Source organism: Euprymna scolopes, chromosome 20, assembly GCF_053919585.1.
Source record: "Euprymna scolopes isolate OS-2025 chromosome 20, ASM5391958v1, whole genome shotgun sequence".
In the NCBI taxonomy this organism is placed as follows: domain Eukaryota; kingdom Metazoa; phylum Mollusca; class Cephalopoda; order Sepiida; family Sepiolidae; genus Euprymna; species Euprymna scolopes.
Window position 1 is genome coordinate 75,715,485 of NC_136501.1, and position 26,992 is coordinate 75,742,476.

At 28.4% G+C, this 26,992-nt stretch overlaps 1 protein-coding gene across 2 annotated transcripts in view; it reads left to right on the top strand.

The window, feature by feature from the left end:
• The window catches only part of LOC145241464 (monocarboxylate transporter 12-B-like), a 373,770-nt gene extending 349,163 nt beyond the window's left edge, over positions 1-24,607 (top strand). For both annotated transcript variants that reach the window (XM_080104444.1, XM_080104445.1), the window contains one exon: positions 22,143-24,607. In XM_080104444.1, the coding sequence (XP_079960570.1) occupies positions 22,143-22,336 (194 nt within the window). In that variant the 3' untranslated portion in view covers positions 22,337-24,607. The remainder of the gene's footprint in view (positions 1-22,142) is intronic.
• Positions 24,608-26,992: the final 2,385 nt, after the last annotated feature.

Here is a 26,992-nt window from a genome sequence, read left to right on the forward strand (position 1 = left end):
TTTTACGGCTCTTGATTTCTGTAGGTTTTGGTGCATGCTTTTCAGAACGTATAATACACATAACGTATACATAATGACATACTTGTTTCTGCTATTGATTCTTCTGATTTGCCGACCGTCCTTGGGGGAACTGGAATCTATTTAATGGAACACTCAAGACAATGTGAGATTTTATGTGTTTTATTCACCCCCAGGTAATTATCAGGGCAGAAGGGAGTGATCGACGATCTTTGGCTCGGAGGTTCTTCTGTCTCCATTATGAGACCCCTCTCCCTCATAGGGAGACCCGTTTTTAGCCCACTTGCCTCCCCCCGTGTTTCCAATCCAACTGCCAATTATGTTTGTGCAAACCGTATACTTTCCGGTGCAAACTGACCGATCACAGCGTTTGACAAAGTTTGACAACCTAAACATGGCGATTCAAATTTTTGTTGTCACTCATCGCTAGATAGATAGATAGATAGATAATTTACTGCTTCTGTCCAGCTATTCTTTAACAATTTATATATCCATTCTTTATACTCATCTTCATAGTTGCTGTTGTTTCAACGTGTTTCAGCCAAATCATCCTCTGGCCTCCTTCAGGTGATTAACCGGATAGGAATGCTGAGTGTTTAATAGCACTGCCATCCATAGTTGTTGTCTCATTACGTTTCGGTCAACTAATCCGATGGCTTACTTTGGTAAGATTGAAACCACTATCTTCAGAAAATGCTCGCCTAGAACCGTAGAGACTCAAGGCCTCTATAAACTGCGCCCCGGAAGAGTTGGTCAAAACCTTGGAAAATAACAATAACAACAACACACAACAACTATGTGGATTAGTCTGTAAAAGAATGAATACACGCTAGAAGAATGTTATTTCACTCCCCAAAATGTTCAAGCTTAAGATAATAAGGATTTATATATATATATATATATATATATATATATATATATATATATATATATATGTAAACAGGTTGGATTGAACCTAACAGAGTTATTCCATTTTCCGATCTTATTGGATATCTTTTCTATTTGCCGAGCGATCGTTTTAATTCGGCAGGTATATAAAGCAGAGTGGCGCCCAGAAGTTGTTGGTCGGCCATATTTTTCTCAAAAGCTTTCTATCGGGCATCCGATTGTCGTCAGGAGCAATTGTTCTTGTTTCTTTTCCCTTTTATTTTCTTTTGAGGCTTATTTATACTTCTGGGGGCTAAAAATATGGTTGCAGGAGAGTTGGGGGCGACCACCCTGCACCCAGCTTTTATAGATAAAACAAACAATATTCTAGAGTAAAATCTCAAAATCATCATCTCACATATGTGTTTCTACTTTTGAGAAATTATATGCCCATTTAAAATATATGAACATCTAAATATATGCACATTTAAATATATGTACATGAAAATATATGTACATTTAAATATATGTACATTAAAATATATGCACATTTAAATATATGTACATTTACATATATGCACATTTAAATATATGAACATTAAAATATATGTGCATTAAAATATATGAACATTTAAATATATGTACATTTAAATATATGAACATTAAAATATATGAACATTAAAATATATGAACATTTAAATATATGAACATTTAAATATATGTGCATTAAAATATATGTACATTTAAATATATGTACATTAAAATACATGTAAATTTAAATATATGTACATTAAAACATATGAACATTTAAATATATGTGCATTAAAATATATGTACATTTAAATATATGTACATTAAAATACATGTAAATTTAAATATATGTACATTTAAATATATGTACATTTAAACATATGAACATTTAAATATATGAACATTAAAATATATGTGCATTTAAATATATGTACATTTAAATATATGAACATTAAAATATATGAGCATTTAAATATATGTACATTTAAATATATGAACATTTAAATATATGTACGTTTAAATATATGTACATTTAAATATATGAACATTAAAATATATGCGCATTAAAATATATGAACATTTAAATATATGCACATTTACATATATGAACATTAAAATATATGTGCATTTAAATATATGTACATTAAAATATATGTACATTAAAATACATGTCAATTTAAATATATGTACATTTAAATATATGTACATTTAAATATATGAACATTTAAATATATGAACATTAACATATATGTGCATGTAAATATATGTACATTCAAATATATGAACATTAAAATATATGAACATTTAAATATATGTACATTTAAATATATGAACATTTACATATATGAACATTTAAATATATGTACATTTAAATATATGTACATTTAAATATATGAACATTTAAATATATGAACATTTAAATATATGTACATTTAAATATATGAACATTTAAATATATGAACATTAAAATATATGAACATTTAAATATATGTACATTTAAATATATGAACATTTAAATATATGAACATTAAAATATATGTACATTTAAATATATGAACATTTAAATATATGAACATTTAAATATATGTACATTTAAATATATGAACATTTAAATATATGAACATTTAAATATATGAACATTAAAATATATGAACATTTAAATATATGTACATTAAAATATATGAACATTTAAATATATGTACATTTAAATATATGAACATTTAAATATATGAACATAAAAATATATGAACATTTAAATATATGTACACTTAAATATATGAACATTTAAATATATGAACATTTAAATATATGTACATTTAAATATATGAACATTTAAATATATGAACATTTAAATATATGTACATTTAAATATATGTACATTTAAATATATGAACATTTAAATATATGAACATTAAAATATATGAACATTTAAATATATGTACATTTAAATATATGAACATTTAAATATATGAACATGAAAATATATGAACATTTAAATATATGTACATTTAAATATATGAACATTTTAATATATGTACATTTAAATATATGAACATTTAAATATATGAACATAAAAATATATGAACATTTAAATATATGTACACTTAAATATATAAACATTTAAATATATGAACATTTAAATATATGTACATTTAAATATATGAACATTTAAATATATGAACATTTAAATATGTGTACATTTTAATATAGGAACATTTAAATATATGTACATTTAAATATATGAACATTTTAATATATGGACATTTAAATATACGAACATTTAAATATATGTACATTTAAATATATGAACATTTAAATATATGAACATTTAAATATATGTACATTTAAATATATGAATAATTTAAATATATGAACATTTAAATATATGAACATTTACATATATGAACATTAAAATATATGAACATTTAAATATATGAACATTTAAATATATGAACATTTAAATATATGAACATTTAAATATATGAACATTTAAATATATGAACATTTCAGTATATGAACATTTAAATATATGTACATTTAAATATATGAACATTTTAATATATGAACATTTAAATATATGTACATTTAAATATATGAAAATTTAAATTTATAAACATTTAAATATGTGTACATTTAAATATAGGAACATTAAAATATATGTACATTTAAATATATGTACATTAAAGTATATGAACATTTAAATGTATGTACAGTTAAATATATGAACATTTAAATATATGAACATTAAAATATATGTACATTTAAATAGGTGTACATTTAAATATAGGAACATTAAAATATATGAACATTTAAATATATGTACATTTAAATATATGCACATTTAAATATATGAACATTAAAATATATGAACATTAAAATATATGTACATTTAAATATATGTACATTTAAATATATGTAATTTAAATATATGAACATTAAATTATATGTACATTCAAATACATGTAAATTTAAATATATGTACATTTTAATATATGTACATTTAAATATATGAACATTTAAATATATGTACATTTATATATATGAACATTTAAATATACGAACATTAAAATATATGAACATTAAAATATATAAACCTTTAATTATATGAACATTTAAATATGTATACATTTGAATATATGAACATTTAAATATATGTACATTTAAATATATGAATATTCAAATATATGAACATTAAAATATATGAACATTTAAATATATGAACATTTTAATATATGAATATATAAATATATGAATATTAAAATATATGACCATTTGAATATATGAATATTAAAATATATATATATTTAAATATATGAACATTTAAATATATGAATATAATAATATATGAATATTAAAATATATGAACATTTAAATATATGTACATTTTAATATATGAACATTTAAATATATGAACATTAAAATATATGCACATTTAAATATATGAATATTAAAATATATGAACATTTAAATATATGTACATTTTAATATATGAACATTTTAATATATGTACATTTTAATATATGAACATTTAAATATATGTACATTAAAATATATGAACCTTTAAATATATGAACATTTAAATATATTAACATGTAAATATATGAACATTAAAATATATGAACATTTAAATATATGTACATTTAAATATATGTACATTTAAATATATGAACATTAAAATATATGAATATTTAAATATATGTACATTTAAATATATGAACATTAAAATATATGAACATTTAAATATATGTACATTTAAATATATCAACATTTAAATATATGAACATTAAAATATATGAACATTTTAATATATGTACATTAAAATATATGTACATTTTAATATATGTACATTAAAATATACGTACATGTAAATATATGAACATGAAAATATATGCACATTTTATGAACATTTAAATATATGTACGTTTAAATATATGTACATAAAAATATAGGTACATTTAAATATATGAACATTTAAAAATATGAACATTAAAATATATGTACATTTAAATATATGTACATTAAAATATATGAACATTTAAATATATGTACATAAAATATATTAATATTTAAATATATGAACATTTACATATATATACGTTTTAATATATGAATATTAAAATATATTAACATTTAAATATATGTACATTAAAATATATGAACATTTAAATATATGAACATTTATATATATGAACGTTTTAATATATGAACATCAAAATATATGAACATTTACATATATGTACATTTAAATATATGTTCATTTAAATATATGTACATTTAAATATATGTACATTTACATACATGCACGTTTAAATATATGAACATTAAAATATATGTACATTAAAATATCTGAACATTTAGAGAGATGAACATAAAATATATGAACCTTAAAGTATATGTACGTAAAAATATATGTACATTTAAATATATGAACATTAAAATATATGTACATTTAAATATATGAACATTTAAATATATGAACATTAAAATATATGTACATTTAAATATATGAACATTTAAATATATGAACATTTAAATATATTTACATTTAAATATATGTACATTTAAATATATGTACATGTAAATATATGAACATTTAAATATATGAACATTTTAATATATGAACATTTAAATATATGAACATTTAAATATACGAACATTTTAATATATGCACATTTTAATATAAGTACATTTTAATATATTAAAATTTTAATATAAGTATATTTAAATGTATGTACATTTAGATATACGTAGATTTTAATATATGTACATTTAAATATATGAACATTAAAATATATATATATATGTAAATATGTGCACATTTAAATATATGTACGTTTAAATATATGCACATTTAAATATATGTACATTTAAATATATGCACATTTAAATATATGTTCATTTTAATATATGTACAGTTAAATATATGTACATTTAAATATATGCACATTTTAATATAAGTACATTTAAATATATGCACATTTTAATATAAGTACATTTAAATATATGTACATTTAAATATATGAACATTTAAATATATGTACATTTAAATATATGTACATTTAAATATATTTACATTTTAATATATGTACATTTCAATATATGTACATTTTAATATATGTACATTTAAATATATGTACGTTTACATATATGTACATTTAAATATATGTACATTTAAATATATGTACATTTAAATATATGTATGTTTAAATATATGTACATTTTAATATTAGTACATTTTAATATATGTACATTTTAATATATGTACATTTTAATATATGTACATTTAAATATATGTACGTTAAAATATATGTACATTTAAATATATGTACATTTTAATATATGTACGTTTAAATATATGTACATGTAAATATATGAACATTTAAATATATGAACATTTAAACATATGCACATTTTAATATAAGTACATTTAAATATATGTACATTTAAATATATGAACATTTAAATATATGAACATTAAATTATATGTACATTTAAATATATGTATATGTAAATATATGTACATTTTAATATATGAATATTTAAATATATGCACATTTAAATATATGTACATTTAAATATATGAACATTTAAATATATGCACATTTTAATATAAGTACATTTAAATATATGTACATTTTGACATATGTACTTTTCAGATGTGTTTTTACAGTAATAGGAACAAAATATCACTTTTATTGTTAAATATTTAGAGATTTATAAAGAATCGGAGTCGGAATCATAATTGTATCGGAATCGGAAATATAGTACGGAATTGGTAATTGTAGCAGAATTGGGAAAAATATTGGTATCTTCCCATCGCTCCGTGTGTGTGTAAAAGGAAGAAACTTAAAAATTAACTATGCAAGCCAAAAGCTTCTGTGAACTTAAAGCAAATATAAATATTAATATCAACCAAATAAAAAAAGCTGAATACAACCGAAATAGAAAATAGAGCCTGTCATTATAAACAGCCATCGAACATATTTATATATATATATATATATATATATATATATATATATATATATATGTGTGTGTGTATATATATATATATATATATATATATATATATATTACAATAATACTTTTTTTAATTACCTACATGCACAAGTGTTTCATCTTTTCTGAAAAAGCAACTGGCCTTGACGGCATTCCAATTATAGTGTCGAAAAAGCTTCAACCAGAACTTGCCCTATACTTACAAAACTTTTTAAGCGTTGCCTTAAGGAGAATTGCTTTCCAACACCCTGGAAAACGCCATCAGTATACCTTGCATTTAAGAATTCAGGTGATTAGTCATCTCCCTCTCAGTACAGACCAATAGGGTTCCTGTGTGTCATGAGTAAGCTGTTAGAATCCATATTAAATAGAGAAGTAGTCAACCACCTCAGCAGCAATAACCTTCTTAGTGACAGGCAATATGGTTTCCGTTCTGCTATATCTATAGCAGATGTGCTAACGGTTATATCTCATAGGATAAGCGAATCTCTAAACAAAGTCTCCCTTTCTAGAGCGATTGCTCTTGACATATTAAAGACCTTCGATAAGGTATGGCATAAGGGCCTACTTCACAAGCTTTCCAGCTACGGTATAACTGGAAATGTTTTCTCAAGCTCATAAGAGTAGTGGTTGATGGGCAGAAATCAGAGGCCTACAGTATTTAGGCTGGAGGCCCCCAGGAGTCCATCCTTGGCCCAAATCTCTTCCTTATCTACATCCAGGAGTCCATCCTTGGCCCAACTCTCTTACTGATCTACATCAATGAGCTCCCAAAACACATACTTATATAAGTCGTTGACATCTATGCTGATGACACGACCATATATGGCAACACATCAAAGACCGTAAATTATCAAGTTCTCTTCGATTCTCTCTCCTCTGATTTTGAGCGCGTGGTACAGGGGGGGAGAGGTTACTTTTAATGCATCTAAAACCAAGCTCCTATCTTTACATCATCAACGCTCTGATCCCCATCTGGAATCAATTGAAATGGATGGCTCTCGTCTTGGGGAAACTCAATGCTTTGACAAGCTTATGGGTTTGACCTTTACTCCTGATCTGAAATTGAACACGTACATCAAGTCTGTTGCCCAGGTCGCTGGGAAAATGGTGGGATCCTTTTATCGCTCCAGAGGATATCTCACTACTGATGCAATTCTCTATCCGTATAAAAGCCAAGTACGTCCAAGGATGGAGTACTGCTGCTACATCTGCGGAGAAGCTGCTAAAAATAGCCTATCTTGCCTTGACAGAGTACAAAATAGACTTCGTGGCTTGGTGGGGGTGCCCTTTTCTCTTTCCTGCAACCTCTCTCCTACAGAAGAAAGGTTGCGAGCCTGCCTTTATTTTATCGTAATTTCCATGGCAAGTGCTCGTCTGAGCTCCAATCTCTGGTCCCCCTCACCAATCGCTCACGATAAACACCCGTCTAGCTGAAACAACTGTCATTAATTTTCCCCACACTTTATCTGTGCCTAAATCAAAGCGTAGATTCTATGAACAAAGCTTCTTTCTTAGAAGTGTACCACTGTGGAACTCTCTTCCGGTTTGCCTGTTTCCCACCTGACTACAACTTGGATGTATTCAAGTCCAACACAAACAAATTCCTGATAAACTGTTCCTTTAGAAAGACACTTTATCAACTCTCCAATACTAGCGATTACTACGACACTATCCCACTGATTACTGTACACGCAATAATTCTTATTCCCGAGTGGCTTCCGAGTGATGACCTCATTGTAAAAAAAATAAAATATGCAGAGTGGCAGGATTACTACCAGTCGGGAGATACGAGCCAGGCCACGAAGTCAACTCTCTCTTTCTCTCCGTCTCTCTCTCTCTCTCTATATATATATATATATATATATGCATATATATATATATATATATATATATATATATATATATATATATATATATTGTCACGATATTCAGGTATATCAATATCCTATTAATAAATTTAATGGTTAAAATTCCAAGACGCGAAACAAGTAAGCCGTTACCGTGGCAACGACGGCGATAGCGAGGAGAAAAACAATAAAAAAGAAGAAAAGAAAAACGCTGATATATTTAAAATTCATAAAAACACGTGTCCAGTGTTTCTTTCGGAAAAAGTTAACCGTTAAAAATTTGAAACGCTAATCAGTTCCAGTGAAGGTCTCGAGAACGATAGACATCCATGCGAACCGCTGGTTAAAAGAAGACAAAGCCACGAGAAGTATAAAAAGGAAAAATACATTTGTTGTCGACCAGCGTAAAACTAAAGGTTGGTTTATCTTCCATTCTTTCCATTTGCCAATTATAAAGACATATTGGATCACTTTAAGAGAACTATTAGATACGAACACTCAGAGACTTCGCTAATGCTTGATAAAAAAGAAAAAAAGTATATCGCCCGAAAGGAAGAAAAACGAGCAAAATAAACAAATAGCAAATCAACCTGAAATGATAGAGGGGAATCAACTCTGTAAATTATCTGTGTTATAAACCCGTTTTTTTTCTCTTTTCTTTGTTGGGAATTTGGTATGCGAGACATATACATATACAAAAGAAGAGACAAGGGAATGAAAAACAGGAAAACGATAAGACTTATAAACTTAAATATTCATTATAATCTTTTGAAATTTGTATATACTACTCATTTGTTTTTTAATTCTGTTCATTAAAATAAAACAAAAAGAAAAAAGGAATATATATGTGTGTGTGTGTGTGTGTGTGTGTGTGTGTTGAATTGATTATCTTTAATATTAAAAATATATGCTGAAACTTTTCTGCCCTACTATCTCTTGCAGCGACAGTCAGCTGATTGCTAAGATAAATCTATCTATCCATCTGATATCTATTTTATACAACACACAAACCCTATAAACTGTGTTTGAATCGAAGGAGGGCAAATAATTAACATCCCCATTTAAATGCTCTTCTTTTATAGAGGAAGTCAATTAAATACGGACTGGCACGTAGCACCTTTGCGGTCTTCCACGTAATCTGAGATAAAATATTCTTTTTTTAAGTTAGTTTATAAAAAAGCTTACCTCAGAAGGGGAACGCCACATGGGAACCTCGTCCGGGATTTGAATTTTTATTAAATGAATAAATAAAAATCAAAAGAATCCTTAATTTTCTCGGAAAAGTAAATTACACGGACACCATTTACCGGGAACTTTGAAAAAAAACTTTTTTTTCAACATATAGACAACGAGACTATTCATTATATTGGGGGCTCGACGGCCAAGTCAAAGGAAAACTTACTAAATGGCATCAACTTGCGATACAACCAACAAAGATGGATTGGATATAATATTTATTTTATAGAGCCATCACTGGTTAAGCTAGAAATGATGAGAAAAAGTGTCTTATTTAAAATTTGAGATAAGCTAGAATTGGAAACCAAAAATGTCAATGAAAAAAGAAAAACTAATCCGAATAATATCTGAACACATAGTGGACGAGCAAATCTTCGATCCAGAGGTACTAAACAGACCGCCTGGCGAAACGATCAATCTAACAGCGGAGAAAATAGAATTAGAAAAGTACAAACTACAGACGAGGCTAGAACTTTAGAAAGACAACTTAGAACAAGAGATAAGACTAAGGAAAAATAGTCTATCGGAAAGGGTACGAGAACCGAACCAGTGTATGTTCGACTAGACGAAACAAGTACGGTTAGTACCGAAATTCGTGGAAGCGAACGTAGACGAGTATTTTCCACACTTCGAAAATAGAGCAACCAACTTAAATTGGCCGAAAGACAAATGGGCGCTACTTGTACGGACCGCACTTGTTGGTAAAGCACAGATACCTTTTACCACACTTTCAGCTTTTAAGAAAGTAAAGACTACTAAGTAGTTAAAAGGAAAATATTACAGAGCTTCGAATTTGTACTCAAAGCATACAAGCAAAAGTTCAGAGCGCAAAGAAACACTGATGTTCAGTCGTTCAAGGAGTTTGTCAACGAGAAGGAAACGTTGATGAACCAATGGTTCAGTGCGAAAAGAGTAGAAGGAGTCGACGCTGAGGAAATAAAGCAGCTAGTATTGATGGAAGAGATACTAAATTGGTTACCAGAGGAAATGCGGATTTACCTAAATGAAAAGAAAATCAATTCTGGTAGCGAATTAACAATATTAGCAGATGAATATGTGATAACCCGTAAGAGGGGCAAGAACAGACCTACTTTAACAGATCGGACAAACGATCCGAGAGAACCAACTACAAAGAGAGATAGTATGGTGGAAGGTCGGACGACACCGACAAAAAAGCTGAACCACACTATGTGCTTTAGATGTGGACAGCCTGGGCATATAGCCATTAACTGAAGGTTAAGCCGCGGATTTGAGATTAAAAAAGCAGGAGGGGCCAAACCGCAAGGAGTTTTATCGTCGACGCATGAAGATAAGATTTACCAACCTTTCACAAGAAAAGGAAAGATTGTGAATGAAATAGGAAATAGCACCTCCGTGACCATATTAAGGAATAACGGCGCTGCACAATCCTTGATTCTGGAGAAAAGGTATCACGCAGTCGGACGGTAGGCTTCGTAGCAATACAAGGAGTGGGAGGAAAAGCGATTAGAAAAAAAGTGAAACTCCTAACAGGGAAAATAAATAAGAAAATAATAGTCGGAGCAGTGAAGGCATTTCCTATAAAGAATATAGACATTTTACTGGAGAACGAAGCTCAGATTGAACTGCCCCAGATAGATGTGGGAGATAGGCATACATATAACCTGCGAAGTAAGAAACAAGATATGAAGGAAAAGATTCCGCTACTAAATAGACCACGTAATGAGCTGAAAAAAGCACAGAGGTACAACAAAAGCTTAAAAAAGCTATATGAACAAGGAAGTAAACCGACAGATGGAAAACCACTCTTCAATATTGCATGGAAGATGAAATATTGGAAAGGAGCTATCAGGCGGCGAAGCGTAAAGAAGAAAGCATGTGCATACTTTTTTATTTCAATGATGTATGGTTAATGTAAATATGATAAACCCATCATTTCAATGATGTATGGTTAATGTAAATATGATAAACCCATCATTTCAATGATATATGGTTAATGTAAATACAATAAGCACATCATTTCAATGATATATGGTTAATGTAAATATGATAAACCCATCATTTCAATGATCTATGGTTAATGTAAATATGATAAGCACATCATTTCAATGATGTATGGTAAATGTAAATATGATAAACCCATCATTTCAATGATATATGGTTAATGTAAATATAGTAAGCACATCATTTCAATGATATATGGTTAATGTAAATATGATAAACCACTCATTTCAATGATATATTGTTAATGTAAATATGATAAGCACATCATTTCAATGATATATGGTTAATGTAAATATGATAAGCACATCATTTCAATGATATATGGTTAATGTAAATATGATAAACCCATAATTTCAATGATATATGGTTAATGTAAATATGGTAAGCACATCATTTCAATGATATATGTTTAATGTAAATATGATAAGCACATCATTTCAATGATGTATGGTTAATGTAAATATGATAAGCACATCATTTCAATGATGTATGGTTAATGTAAATATGATAAGCACATCATTTCAATGATGTATGGTTAATGTAAATATGATAAACACATCATGTCAATGATATATGGTTAATGTAAACATGATAAGCACATCATTACAATGATATATGGTTAATGTAAATATGATAAGCACATCATTTCAATGATATATGGTTAATGTAAATATGATAAGCACATCATTTCAATGATATATGGTTAATGTAAATATGATAAGCACATCATTTCAATGATATATGGTTAATGTAAATATGATAAGCACATCATTTCAATGATATATGGTTAATGTAAATATGATAAGCACATCATTTCAATGATATATGGTTAATGTAAATATGATAAACCCTTCATTTCAATAATGTATGGTTAATGTAAATATGATAAGCCCATCATTTCAATGATATATGGTTAATGTAAATACAATAAGCACATCATTTCAATGATATATGGTTAATGTAAATATGATAAGCACATCATTTCAATGATATATGGTTAATGTAAACATGATAAGCACATCATTACAATGATATATGGTTAATGTAAATATGATAAGCACATCATTTCAATGATATATGGTTAATGTAAATATGATAAGCACATCATGTAAATGATATATGGTTAATGTAAATATGATAAGCCCATCATTTCAATGATATATGGTTAATGTAAATATGATAAGCACATCATTTCAATGATATATGGTTAATGTAAATATGATAAGCACATCATTTCAATGATATATGGTTAATGTAAATATGATAAACCCTTCATTTCAATAATGTATGGTTAATGTAAATATGATAAACCCATCATTTCAATGATGTATGGTTAATGTAAATATGATAAGCCCATCATTTCAATGATATATGGTTAATGTAAATATGATAAGCACATCATTTCAATGATATATGGTTAATGTAAATGTGATAAGCACATCATTTCAATGATATATGGTTAATGTAAATATGATAAGCACATCATGTAAATGATATATGGTTAATGTAAATATGATAAGCCCATCATTTCAATGATATATGGTTAATGTAAATATGATAAGCACATCATTTCAATGATATATGGTTAATGTAAATATGATAAGCACATCATTTCAATGATATATGGTTAATGTAAATATGATAAGCACATCATTTCAATGATATATGGTTAATGTAAATATGATAAACCCTTCATTTCAATAATGTATGGTTAATGTAAATATGATAAACCCATCATTTCAATGATGTATGGTTAATGTAAATATGATAAGCCCATCATTTCAATGATATATGGTTAATGTAAATATGATAAGCACATCATTTCAATGATATATGGTTAATGTAAATGTGATAAGCACATCATTTCAATGATATATGGTTAATGTAAATATGATAAGCACATCATTTCAATGATATATGGTTAATGTAAATGTGATAAGCACATCATTTCAATGATATATGGTTAATGTAAATATGATAAGCACATCATTTCAATGATGTATGGTTAATGTAAATATGATAAGCACATCATTTCAATGATATATGGTTAATGTAAATATGATAAGCACATCATTTCAATGATATATGGTTAATGTAAATATGATAAACCCTTCATTTCAATAATGTATGGTTAATGTAAATATGATAAACCCATCATTTCAATGATGTATGGTTAATGTAAATATGATAAGCCCATCATTTCAATGATGTATGGTTAATGTAAATATGATAAACCCATCATTTCAATGATGTATTGTTAATGTAAATATGATAAGCACAAAAAAGACAACACAGAAAAGGAAAATTAATCACAAAGGCGATTGTAGAAGTCATCGTGTGCAATTACAAAAGTTAAAAAAAAAACAGAATAATTACGTCACAAAACACTGATGTCATCTAATTTGCAAACAAACACCCATGGTGCGTTTTTTGTATTCATTATCTGCGTTGTTATGTTCTCAATCGCATGTTTTACATACTTTTCCACCATTCGAGTTAAGATCAGAGTGTAGTATTTGTTCGATTCTTTGTAAGAAAGAGGAGAAATTCTGTTTGAATAATTTTAATTTTTGTTCACAGTACAAATGTGGCATTTTGAGTGTGTTTAAACTCATATAAAAATAGTTTCTTTTATTTAAATAAAAAATTGTTCTTTTTTTCTTAATATATTTTATTGTGTCAAATAATTGCGTCAATTTTGTGGAGTTTTCTTTTATAACTGTAAACGCTTACCTTTTACAGCAAGACTCGTTTTAGCAAGAGCAGTAATCATCTAGCATTACCATTTCTTCAATCCTAACCCAACTGTTACTCCATTTATTCAATTAAAATAAACCAAACGCAGTGCGTAGTTAAAAAAACAACAAAAAACATGCTGAGCAGATAACTGTAATTGTGTAGGCGTATTTCTCTATTTCTTAATCTAAGAAAAGAAATGCATCGTTGTAAAAATGTCTGCCATTAGCGTTTGCGGAAGAGCAAAATAGAATTAAAAGCTTTTCAGCGAGTTATCTCATCGAAATAATCGTTATGAATTCTGCACTAAATCTCGTTCGGAGTTCATTCACTGGAGATAATGTGGTTTCATAAAAATTAACGTAACAATAACGATAATTAGATAATTATAGTAATAATTTACTACAATAAAATTGGCAATTTAATACTCTTTATTATGTTAATAACAAGATAAATGCGCTACTACTACTACTACTACTACTACTACTACTACTACTAATAATAATAATAATAATAATAACAATAAAAACAATAATAATAATAAATCCGAACATACTTATGTCTGGTTAAAAAGCCACGGTGACACACTAGCATCCACCAGAAAGGCATTATGTAAATAAGGGTTAATGCTACTGAAATTCCAGAGAACAAAGGTCGTTATCAGTAAGAAATTAATGGTAAACAGTTATTGCGAGAAAGCAGAGAAATTTGCAACGAGTATTGAACAAAGCTAATATTTGAAATATGTGGAGACTTAGCCTCCAAGGAACATCGCTTGTCGCTGTCAGTGATCACTGATAATAATTTGCACGAGAAATCACAACAACAACATTAATAACAATAACAATAATAATAAGAAAAAGAAGAAGAAGAAAAAGAAGAAGAAGAACAACAATAATAATAATAATAATAATAATAATAATAATAATAATAATAATAATAATAATAAATACAGCAAACTGACCCAAAAGAAATACAAGAACAGACACGACAAAAGGGGAGGGCAGTACTTGAAAACGAGAATCACAAATGCCTATGGGACACAGACATATAAATTGACAAACCAATCCAAGCAAGAAGATCGGATGACGTAATAATTATCAAGAAAGAAAAATCTTGTCAAATCGCAGATTTTGCTGTCCCAGCGTAAAGGAGAAACGAAGCAAATACACAGAGCTAGCTAGAGAGCTGAAATGGATATGTAAGATGAAAAAAATCACAATAATATAATAGTAGAAGCACTAGGAACAATCCCGAAAACCTTTGAAAAAAGAATGGGAGAAATTGGAATGAAATGAATGACTGAAAAAATGCAACGAGCAACAATAATGAAAACAGCTGAAATATAAATGAAAACACGTGAACGTGGAAACTAACAGACATGAGCAACAAGCGCGGGCCAGACAAACTGCTACAGACATTGGGAAGGCTAATTGCCATTCAAATTCCACTGAAGACCAATAGCCGCCAACGAGAAATCAATGGCAAGCAGCTGTTGCGATAATGCAAATACTACCGAAAAGGTGGAGAATGCTGGAAATCTGGGGAGACTTGTTGTCACTCAGATTCCAGGAAACATCACAGGCTGTTTTCAAGGATGGATATTTGATGACCTGTGTGAAAGCTCCTTGTGAGCCAATAATGAGTAACGTCTGATATAATCCCCAAGAGTATAAAGAAATAAGAATATACTCTCATATATTGAAAGTTTTAATAAACTGTAAAGAGATTAAAGTTAAAAGCAAAACCTGGAGAAACAATGCTGGAGTAATTGAGTTGAGAAGTAATAAGTGTACAACAGTATTAGCGAACGGCAGAAAGTGAAACAAGCGTAGACGTTCTTAAGCTGTACTGGAAGCATCCGATCAAAACTGAATCAATGGATTCTGACTCTAAAGGTGGAATAAACTTGTTGTATATTGGTTTATATTTGGAGGAGATGATATATTAAAACGTGTCACGTGTTATCTAGTGGCTGTAAGATACCGTTCTTTTAACAGACAGATAATAAACGTATAAATCGTGTGTATGTTGCATAGACAGATAACAAACGTATAAAACGTATGTATGTATGAGGACATGATATTGACGTGTAAACTAAATCATGTTGTATCAGACTTATCACACGGGATATTTTTACAGTTCATATGTAAGAAGAATAATATATGCTCCATACCTTTTTCTCTTGAAGAGTTCTTCTGTATCTTCCCGCTGCTCCGTGATGAACCATGGAACGATCAGCACCATCTTTGAGACATCTGTTCTTATTTGTGAAACCATTAAAATAACCCTTTATATTTTTCTATATAAATTTATTACAGTTGTCTCAAATGGTTTTCACAGGATCTGCAGTTTGTTTACATTTTCTATTTTTACAGCTCGCTCCCTAGCTGTCTGTCCACCCCTGTCTAGACGTCTGTCCACTCTGGTGGTCAATCCTCAATTCTCTGACTCTCTCCAAAACTAACTACATCACGTGTTCTCTTACGTCACCTAATTACGTGTCTCAGACCAACCTAATCCACAAGTAGTTATTTGTTTATTCAAAACCCCAAAAGAATGTTTACATATATTTTCTATTTTTACATTCCTTTTGTGATTCACCCCTCAATCATTTCTTCCGCAATTTAATTGTTTATTCTTCTAATCATAATAACTGATCCAGCGACCATCCGTCGCTCAAATCAATTAACAAAAATACAATAACAATAATAATAATGTTTTGACCCTTGACCCCGCTTTCCATAGTTAACATATACTACGCTATGATCACAGCCTAAAGGTTTAACATTACAAACGAAGAAAAATATAATGCGGATCAGTTAGCAAAAAACATATGATGCAATGCAATGAAAAATTACAAGGGAACACCTTATTCTTAATTCTGTTTGTCATAGTGCTGAGGTCGTTCATCTGTTAGTCCTTGTAGTGGACACAGTCAAACAACAAAGATACGAGAAGAGAAAATCACGTATGATTATTTTTATTATTAGAATATCACTTATGATTATTTCTATTATTAGGATATCACTTATGATTATTTCTATTATGAGAAAATCACTTATGATTATTTTTATTATTAGAATATCACTTATGATAATTTTATTAATAGAATATGGTATGGACGAATCAAAGAGAGCTAACACTCTTCAAATCATACGACGCCAACACTTGTTGAAGAGTGTTGCAGCAAAATCAAGGCTTGAAACAAAGAAAACGAAAGGCATCAACAAAATGCGAAGAGGATGAGACCCAACAGTTTATTAAGTAACAGTTACAATTACATAGTGCATTATTTTGAATGTAACCACCGGCGATGGAGATGACCATGTCAGATAGGCCGCATGCCATATCCTGATGTATAACTCTGAACTCGTTCACAGTGATAACTTTCAGAAAGATGATCGTTTGTGAGCGTGCTTGTTGATCTTAGCTTCGACCATCCCTAGAAAAAACAGTGAGTTGTAATCTAGTGAAGAAATAACAACAACGCGTTTTGAAACTAGTCCGCGATGACGATAAACATTCCATGCACAATCAATGTCCGCATAAACGAAAACACGCTGCCATCACCGCCAGTTCCTGCATATGGATTTAAATTTTAATTCAGAGGAAGACCTAATTGTATGTATTAGTACGTGCATATTTGAAGCAGCAAAAACGGTTGGCATAATTATACACAAACACCCACGAATTTTAAAATAGTGTATCTCAAAAAAAGAAAGAAACGATGACATTTATTAAAAACCGCCGACTCTCAAAATCCGTCTGCATCATTAATACGCTACACGTATTCGTTGTTCGAGAAACACAGACGCAAAACGGAAGTGAAGTAGAACGCGTCATCTGCACGCATCGCAGAATAAGATAATATCATGCAAAGCAAGAATCATTTAATAATGTTCGCTAGTTGAGTTGATAGATAACGACTAATACAGCTTTCACCGCTATTGATCGTACTACTATTTTATAAATATTCATTTGCTTTCTTGTAATAGCGAAAATAGATCACTTAAAAGGTCGCATATGTATAGTTTATAATGAAGCAGGGGTTGCTAAATAACTACTGACAAGCGAAATGAAAAAGTTAATTTTTAATATTATTCATATCACTTGTGTTTATTGTGTAATATATAAAGCATTCGTTTGTTTTTCAAGCCAATTAAACATTAATTATAATACTAGACTATCCGTTACCCGTCTTTATGAGAAAATTCATGTCAGTTAAAGCATTCGTCTTGCATAACAAAAAATAATAAGTTTCTTTATTTTCAAAAAAGAATATTATCTTTTGCTATCGAATTTACAAGTTTACACACTATGTAAATTATCCGAAAAAGGAATCCATCAGTTTCTCTCTCTCTCTCTCTCTCTCTCTCTCTCTCTCTCTCTCTCTCTCCCTCTCTCTCTAATTCCAGACATAGACATTGCAAACTATTATCAAGCGGTTGGATAAACACAGTCAGAGCAGAAAAATACATAGATAAGAGCTGAGCGACGTGTCTTATTAATTACAATTGACGACTAAGTTCAAGAATCATAATGGAAATGTTCTAGCATAACTCAATTCTAGAACAACAGAATATGTGAGCATGTATTGTGTGTCTGCAATAAATATGGGGGGCGAGTGGGGCTTACTATAATACTCCCGTGTGGGAACATGTGCTTCAATACCCGCTTTTCCTAGTGCTCCTACTATTATAGGTATTTGTTTGATTTTTTTTTTATATCTTCCATATCCTTTTCATCTCTCTGGCCAGCTCTGTGTATTTGCTCCGTTTCTCCTTTGCTTTGATATTTGTCCTGTGGTCGGCTGGAATAGCAAATTCTACGAGTTGGCAGGATTTTTATTTCTTGTTAATTATTACGACATCCGGTCTTCTTGTGTGGATGGGTTTATCAGTTTGTATGTCTATGTCCCATACAATTTTGTGATTCTCGTTTTCAGTTACTGTAGCTGGCTTTTGTTTGTACTATTATTATTATTATTGTTATTATTATTATTATACTGGGCAACAATTTGCTTTACTTTTTGAATATTGTCTAGATTTTAACTCTTGATGGGGGATATTTTGCACTGCTGCATTGTTCCTTTTCATGAGGTCAAATTTTTGTGCTTATTTGATTAAAAAAAAACTACTTGATTAAGCCGAACTTGATGTGAAGCCATTTTGCATATTTTGCATGTGTCTCTCATAGGATTTTTGATACGTTCCTTTCTTTTCGATTTCCTCCCGCACAGGCCACGTGTATGATGAGTACTAATGTGTTGAATATTTTTAACTGATAATTTTGTGACAAAACCACCCAGAACTATTAAAACTGAATATTCTTACTATTAAACTACTCATTTCCAATAAAGACATGGTGTTTTACTCCAATCAAATACTTCTAAAATGCTTCACACATGCGTAAATGTGAACAAAAACGTAAAAACACATGTAGTTATAACAAAAAACATGAAGTTATAACTAAAAAACATGTAGTTAAAACAAAAACATGTAGCTAGAAATAAAAAACATGTAGTTATAACTAAAAAACATGTAGTTTAAATATAAAACATGTAGTTATAACTAAAATATGTAGTTATAACTAAAACATGTAGTTATAACTAAAAAAAAGTAGGTGTAACTAAAAAACATGTAGTTATAACTGAAAAACATGTAGTTATAACTAAAAACATGTAGTTATAACTAAACATGTAGTTATAACTAAAACATGTGGTTATAAATAAAAAAACATGTAGTTATAACTAAAACATGTAGTTATAACTAAAAATATGTAGTTAAAAATAAAAACATTTAGTTATAACGGCAAACATGTATTTATAACAAAAAGATGTAGTTTTCACCGAAAAACATGTAGTCATAACTAAAAAACATGTAGTTATAACTAAAAACATGTAATTATAACTAAAAACATGTAGTTATAACTAAAACATGTAGTTATAACTAAAACATGTAGTTATAACTAAAAATATGTAGTTATAAATAAAAACATTTAGTTATAACAGCAAACATGTATTTATAACTCAAAAAGATGTAGTTTTCACTGAAAAACATGTAGTCATAAGTAAAAAACATGTGGTTATAACTAAAAACATGTAGTTATAACTAAAACATGTAGTTATAACTAAAAAATTATGTAGTTATAACTAAAACATGTAGTTATAACTAAAAAAACATGTAGTTATAACTGAAAAAAACATGTAGTTATAACTGTGAAACATGTAGTTATAACTAAAAACATGTAGTTATAACTAAAACATGTAGTTATAACTAAAAACATGTGGTTATACATAAAAACATGTGGTTATAACTAAAACATGTAGTATTAACTAAAAACATGTAGTTATTACTAAAAATATGTAGTTATAAATAAAAACATTTAGTTATAACAGGAAACATGTATTTATAACTAAAAAAGATGTAGTTTTCACTGAAAAACATGTAGTCATAACTAAAAACATGTAGTTATAACTAAAACATGTAGTTATAACTAAAAAATCATGTAGTTGTAACTAAAACATGTAGTTATAACTAAAAAATGTAATTAAAACTAAAAAACATGTAGTTATTACTAAAAACATTTAGTTATAACTTAAAAAACATGTAGTTATAACTAAAAAAATCATGTTGTCATAACTAAAAAAACTTGACCTTATTTGACAAAAGCAACATGATTTTTGGATTCAGCACATGAGATTCGTTCATAATTAGCTGAAAAAAACGACAACAATTTTTTTGTTGACCGGTGTTGTTGTTGTTGTTGTTGTTGTTGTTGTTGTTGTTGTTGTTATTATTATTATTATTATTATTATTATTATCATTATTATTATTATTATTATTATTATTATTATTATTATTATTATTATTTATATTATTATTATTATCATTATTATTATTATTATTATTATTATTTTTATTGTTATTGTTATTATTATTATTATTATTATTATTTATATTATTATTATTATTATTATCATTATTATTATTATTATTATTATTATTATCATTATTATTATTATTATTTATATTATTATTATTATTATTATTATTATTATTATTATTATTTTTATTGTTATAGTAGTCTCAACCTTTTGATTTTTTTAGTTGATTTTCTTTCTTAAACATCAAGTCAATTCCTTTGACTTTAGACATTCAAGCTGTATTAACACTATCGCCGTTCCCAACGGATAAGCCATTTGCAAAATTGTAAAAGAAATTGTATTGTCAATCTGATTAAGCCCTTTTCGTGACTTTTTTGACATGTTTCCAAGCTTTTCAATTCAATGGGATTTTCATACAGTTCGAGTTATATATTATTATTATTATTATTATTATTATTATTATTATTATTATTATTATTATTATTATTATTATTATTATTATTATTAATGTGTTATTTCTTTTCTCTTTGCAGGTTTATTGAAAGATAAATTCCAGTCTTATAACGAACCGTTTTATTTCATTGCATCCGTGGTGATCGCAGGGGCATGTGTAATGGTGGCCGGGAACATGTACCATTCTTGCCAAAATGCCGAAAAGGCGGCGCAAGCTGCTGCTGCTGCTGTGAGCATCAACTTAGATGAACAGGTCGAGGGAGAGCATGTATAACACAAACAATAAAACAACAGAAAAGCGTGTAAGATAACATGGACAATGAATAGTTGAAAGAGATAGAATGATATAAATAGTGCCCGGAATATAAAGATCGGCTGCATGGTTATGTAACAATGTATGAATACATGCACATACGCACGCGCGGACACACACACGTATACATATATATATATATATATATATATATATATATATATATATATATATATTTACGTTAAAATTGCGAATAGAAACCAACGACCAAGTATTTATTTAACGTTATTTTTTTAAGTGCTTAATATTTTCCTTCAAGTACACCCGTATATAAAAGAATGGTCAAAAATCATATTAAAATCGCCTCATTGAATTTATTCACAAACATGAATTTATAGCATATTCGTTACTTGTAGTATATAATGGACTGCAAATAACGCTATACACACACACACACACACACACACACACACACACACACACACACACACACACACACACACACACACATATATATAGAGAGAGAGAGAGATTAAGAGGTATATTTCGTAAAAAAAAAACAGAGGAAAAAATGCTCGATACGTTGGTAGTGCTAAATATGTTTGTATTATTTCAAACTCGGGAGTATTTGCTTAAATCATATATATATATATATATATATATATATATATATATATATATATATATCAGTTATCTATATTGAGACTAGCGCTGTTCTGTTTTCTGAGGTCAATAAGTAAAGAACTGTTCGTTTGACTAGCGCTTATCATTAGATTTGTTTGGGTTTTTTTTTTTACATTTTATTTGATTTTGTTGCTATTATTTAATATTTCCTAGTTTTAAAAAATAATTTTAGAGAGATTTTTATTTTTATTTTTATTATTATTATTATTATTATTATCATTATTATTATTATTATTGGAACACTAAATGTATTCAGTATGCTTAATTTTTAACAATATCTAAGATAGCATTGTATGTTAAATGCGATTTTTTATTGGTTTACATGATAAGACTGTTTATTTACATTTGTTCTTTTTTAAATAATCTTAATGTTGTTAATAAATAGTTTCTTTAATTGTGATAAGTTAATTCTTGTCTATGTTTTAATGTTTAACATGATTCCCTCTCCAAATTTACATACAATATGTGTGTAAATACACACACACACACACATATATATATATGTGTGTGTGTGTATACATATATATACACACACATTTTATATATATATACATATATATACGTACATTTTTATATATATATATAAATATATATATATGTGTGTGTGTGTGTGTGTGTGTGTGTACATAATAAATATGTAATATTTTAATTGTATGAACATTTGAGAACTTCGTTTTAAAGTGAATTTATTGTTATTCAGATTTATCTCTAAGGACGAATTTTATACACGAAACAGAAATACATAAACATAGCCCACATTTACGTGTGTATACATATATATATATATATATATATATATATATATATATATATATATATATATACTAGCATGGGTGCCTGGCGTTGCTCGGGTGTTTGGAGGTGTATGCTGAGATGAAAAAAAAAACGGTCATTTTTTCTTAAATTTGACCCCTATTATGACCCCTTAACATTTATGTTTTTGGGCTCAAGTTAAGTTTATTAAGTTAGATCCATGTCCAAGGAACCTATATCTAAAAGTTCAAGTGTTTAGACCCAAAATTTTCGGAGGAGTTTGGTAGGTTCTCAAAGGTCAAATCGTTGAACTTTGACCCTTTAACAACCAGATTTCTGGCCGAAAACCGATCACAAAGGTGTTCCCAAATCTCAGTACCCTGTATATCAAATTTCGAGTTTGTAGACTAAAAATCGACAGAGTTATTACGTAGGGAAATGTACACAGACAGACAGACAGACAGACAGACAGACACGTCCACTTTTATAGATATATAGTTTGATAAATTATAGTTACTGTAATGTAAAATGACTTTGAAAAAATAAGAAGTTAGAGAGAGAGAGAGAGAGAGAGAGAGAGAGAATCATAAATATAGAGAGTTTTTGTCGTGATCCACACAGAGACGCATTTAAAAATATATTTCCAGATGGTGAGAAAGAGAACTAATATCTCAGTCACGGCTTCAAGACAGAGCAGTGTAAAATAAGGCATGTATTTTTACCAATCACGACTGGACAGAATAATATAATTTATTCAAAATCTATTTAAAAAGTTCGAAAATCACGAATCTCGAGTTTACTGTCAGATAAAAAGGATGAAGTGAAAGTTTATAATAAAAGGTAAATTGAACTATAGACTGAACTCGTCCACTCACTTTCCGCGTTTCCTACCTGGTTTGCGTGCATTCATTTGTAATTTTTCTGCTAACTTGACACGCTAGTCTCTCGCGTAATTCAAAATGCTGCCTCGGCATTTTCTTACGGATTCGCCGTTTATTTTTCCTGATTGTGTGTTACGCATCTTTAGAATTTGCTGTTTATTAAGATAAGATTCTCACTTCTAATATGGTACAAAATGGAAGCGCTAAAAACGACACGAAAACACAATAAGACTCCTCTCTAATGGTGAACACCGAAATTAACCTGATTAACTACCGTAAACAAGGGATCAATCAACTTCTAAATTCCTATAATTTGTCTTAACACTATGCATATATTGTGTCGTATTCCAAAAAGACATTTGACACTGAAGATGCCATTATTTCGAAAAATCGAACATTAGTAGAGAGCAATTCAAGGTGCAATGATTAATGACTCACTTTTATAAGAATCGAAAGTATGAATCAAATATAAATTCGCTGACTGTTATTAATAGAGTCAGTTAAAGAAAGTACCAATTAATGGTGCGCCCTACTAGCTGGCGCCACACCATATGTCTAAACAGCTTCCTTATACGAGTAAGGCCGCCAAATATCAGTTTTTCCTACTCGCTAAGCACTAGAGAGTAGAACTTTGACCGTGGCCTAAATTTGTTTCTTAGGTTTGTAGGTTAAGCTTGGAACCGTGCGTACATATTTTAAAATGAAGACGAGTCGAATTCAAGATTAAATTTTAGTTTCTTATTATTTTCAAAATCTAATCAAATATTTACACACAAATCTATAAATATATATACACATAAACACATTCAGTAAGGTACGTAGATCGAACGCTTTTCCTTTTGGAAATTCTTAAACGAGATCATTCAAAGCAATTTATGTACTCATTAAAATTGTATTAAACACTTGGATTAAACACCAATTTATGTCAACTTTTTTAGTATAGAAACTTGACGCTAGTAAAGACATATTACAAATAAATACATCTAATCTAATATATAAAATTAAGTCAGTCGAGTGTAAAATTTGACCAAATTTACTTTTTATAATTGTTTTATGTTTTATAAGCTTGCCTATTTTGTTAGGTTCGGTAAATATAGTGAACTTAGATGCGCAATTGTAGAACATGGAAACATTTAGAAAACAACTTGTAACATAATCGACTCCGCGGACGCTATATCTAGATATGTAATAGACACACATACAAAACAATATAATTATTATGATGGCCTTCACCACTAGAAGGTTGTCCCTCTATGTTGAATTAACGTGTTTCTGCCAAAAGGCTGAGATTAGTAAACTTTTTGTAGTGTGTCGACGACACAACGTAATGTTTAGTGGAACATGTGATAAATGCCCGTGATTAGTCTGGATATAAGTGCTAACGTATCTGTTGGTTCAAAGTTTTAGCTTATAAATGTGTTATATACGCACACGGTTTGAAGTCACCTCCACACTCACGTTTAATGATTTATTAACGAGTGAATAGATTTTTTACGGGTGTTAGTTTTTGGCTGTACAACATTAATAATATTGTACATTGTTGATTTTCTCAAAACTTTTATTTAATCATATATGCACTGTTGCTATCCTTCAGTTTTAATACTAGCACTGCTGCAAATCCTTCTTTATTGTGTTTGAAGGAAGCTTGTTCAGCGTAAAATATTTTTATAAACTTTTATAGAGATTGATTTGGATAAATTTAGCCTCTTATATATATATATATATATATATATATATATATATATATATATATATATATATATATATATCTTATATAAAAGATTTTCCTAGACAATTTTCTTCCCTCACATACTTGGGTTATTTATGATCGATGGGAACGTGACGAAAAAAAAATGATGTTTAATCAGTTGTGTCAATTACGAGTGGTTTAAAGTTATATTTGATAGTTTCATTAAATTCATTATATACATATATATATATATATATGTATATATATATATATACTGTATATTTAGAATGTGAGAGATTATATAATTATTTCGACAGTCAAGCAAGGTCGCAGCTCACAAGAGCTATGACAGACAACAAACCGGAACTCCAAGACTTTCGCCCTCATTTACGCTGACCATTTAGACATATCTGAACTCGGTATTCAAAACCCAAAATGAAGATCAGAATATATATATATATATATATATATATATATATATATATATATATATATTTGTCTGAGAAAGGGTCTCTATCAAACTCATTTGTCAAAGATTGGTTTGCGGGCTAAAAACTTCGATTTGGTTTTTAGTCGGTGAACATAGCTGCTAAGGCGTCACAATTGAAAACATCGGAACTAAGCATGAGTAAGTGTTCTTGTATGCACAAACATGTATTAATATGTAAA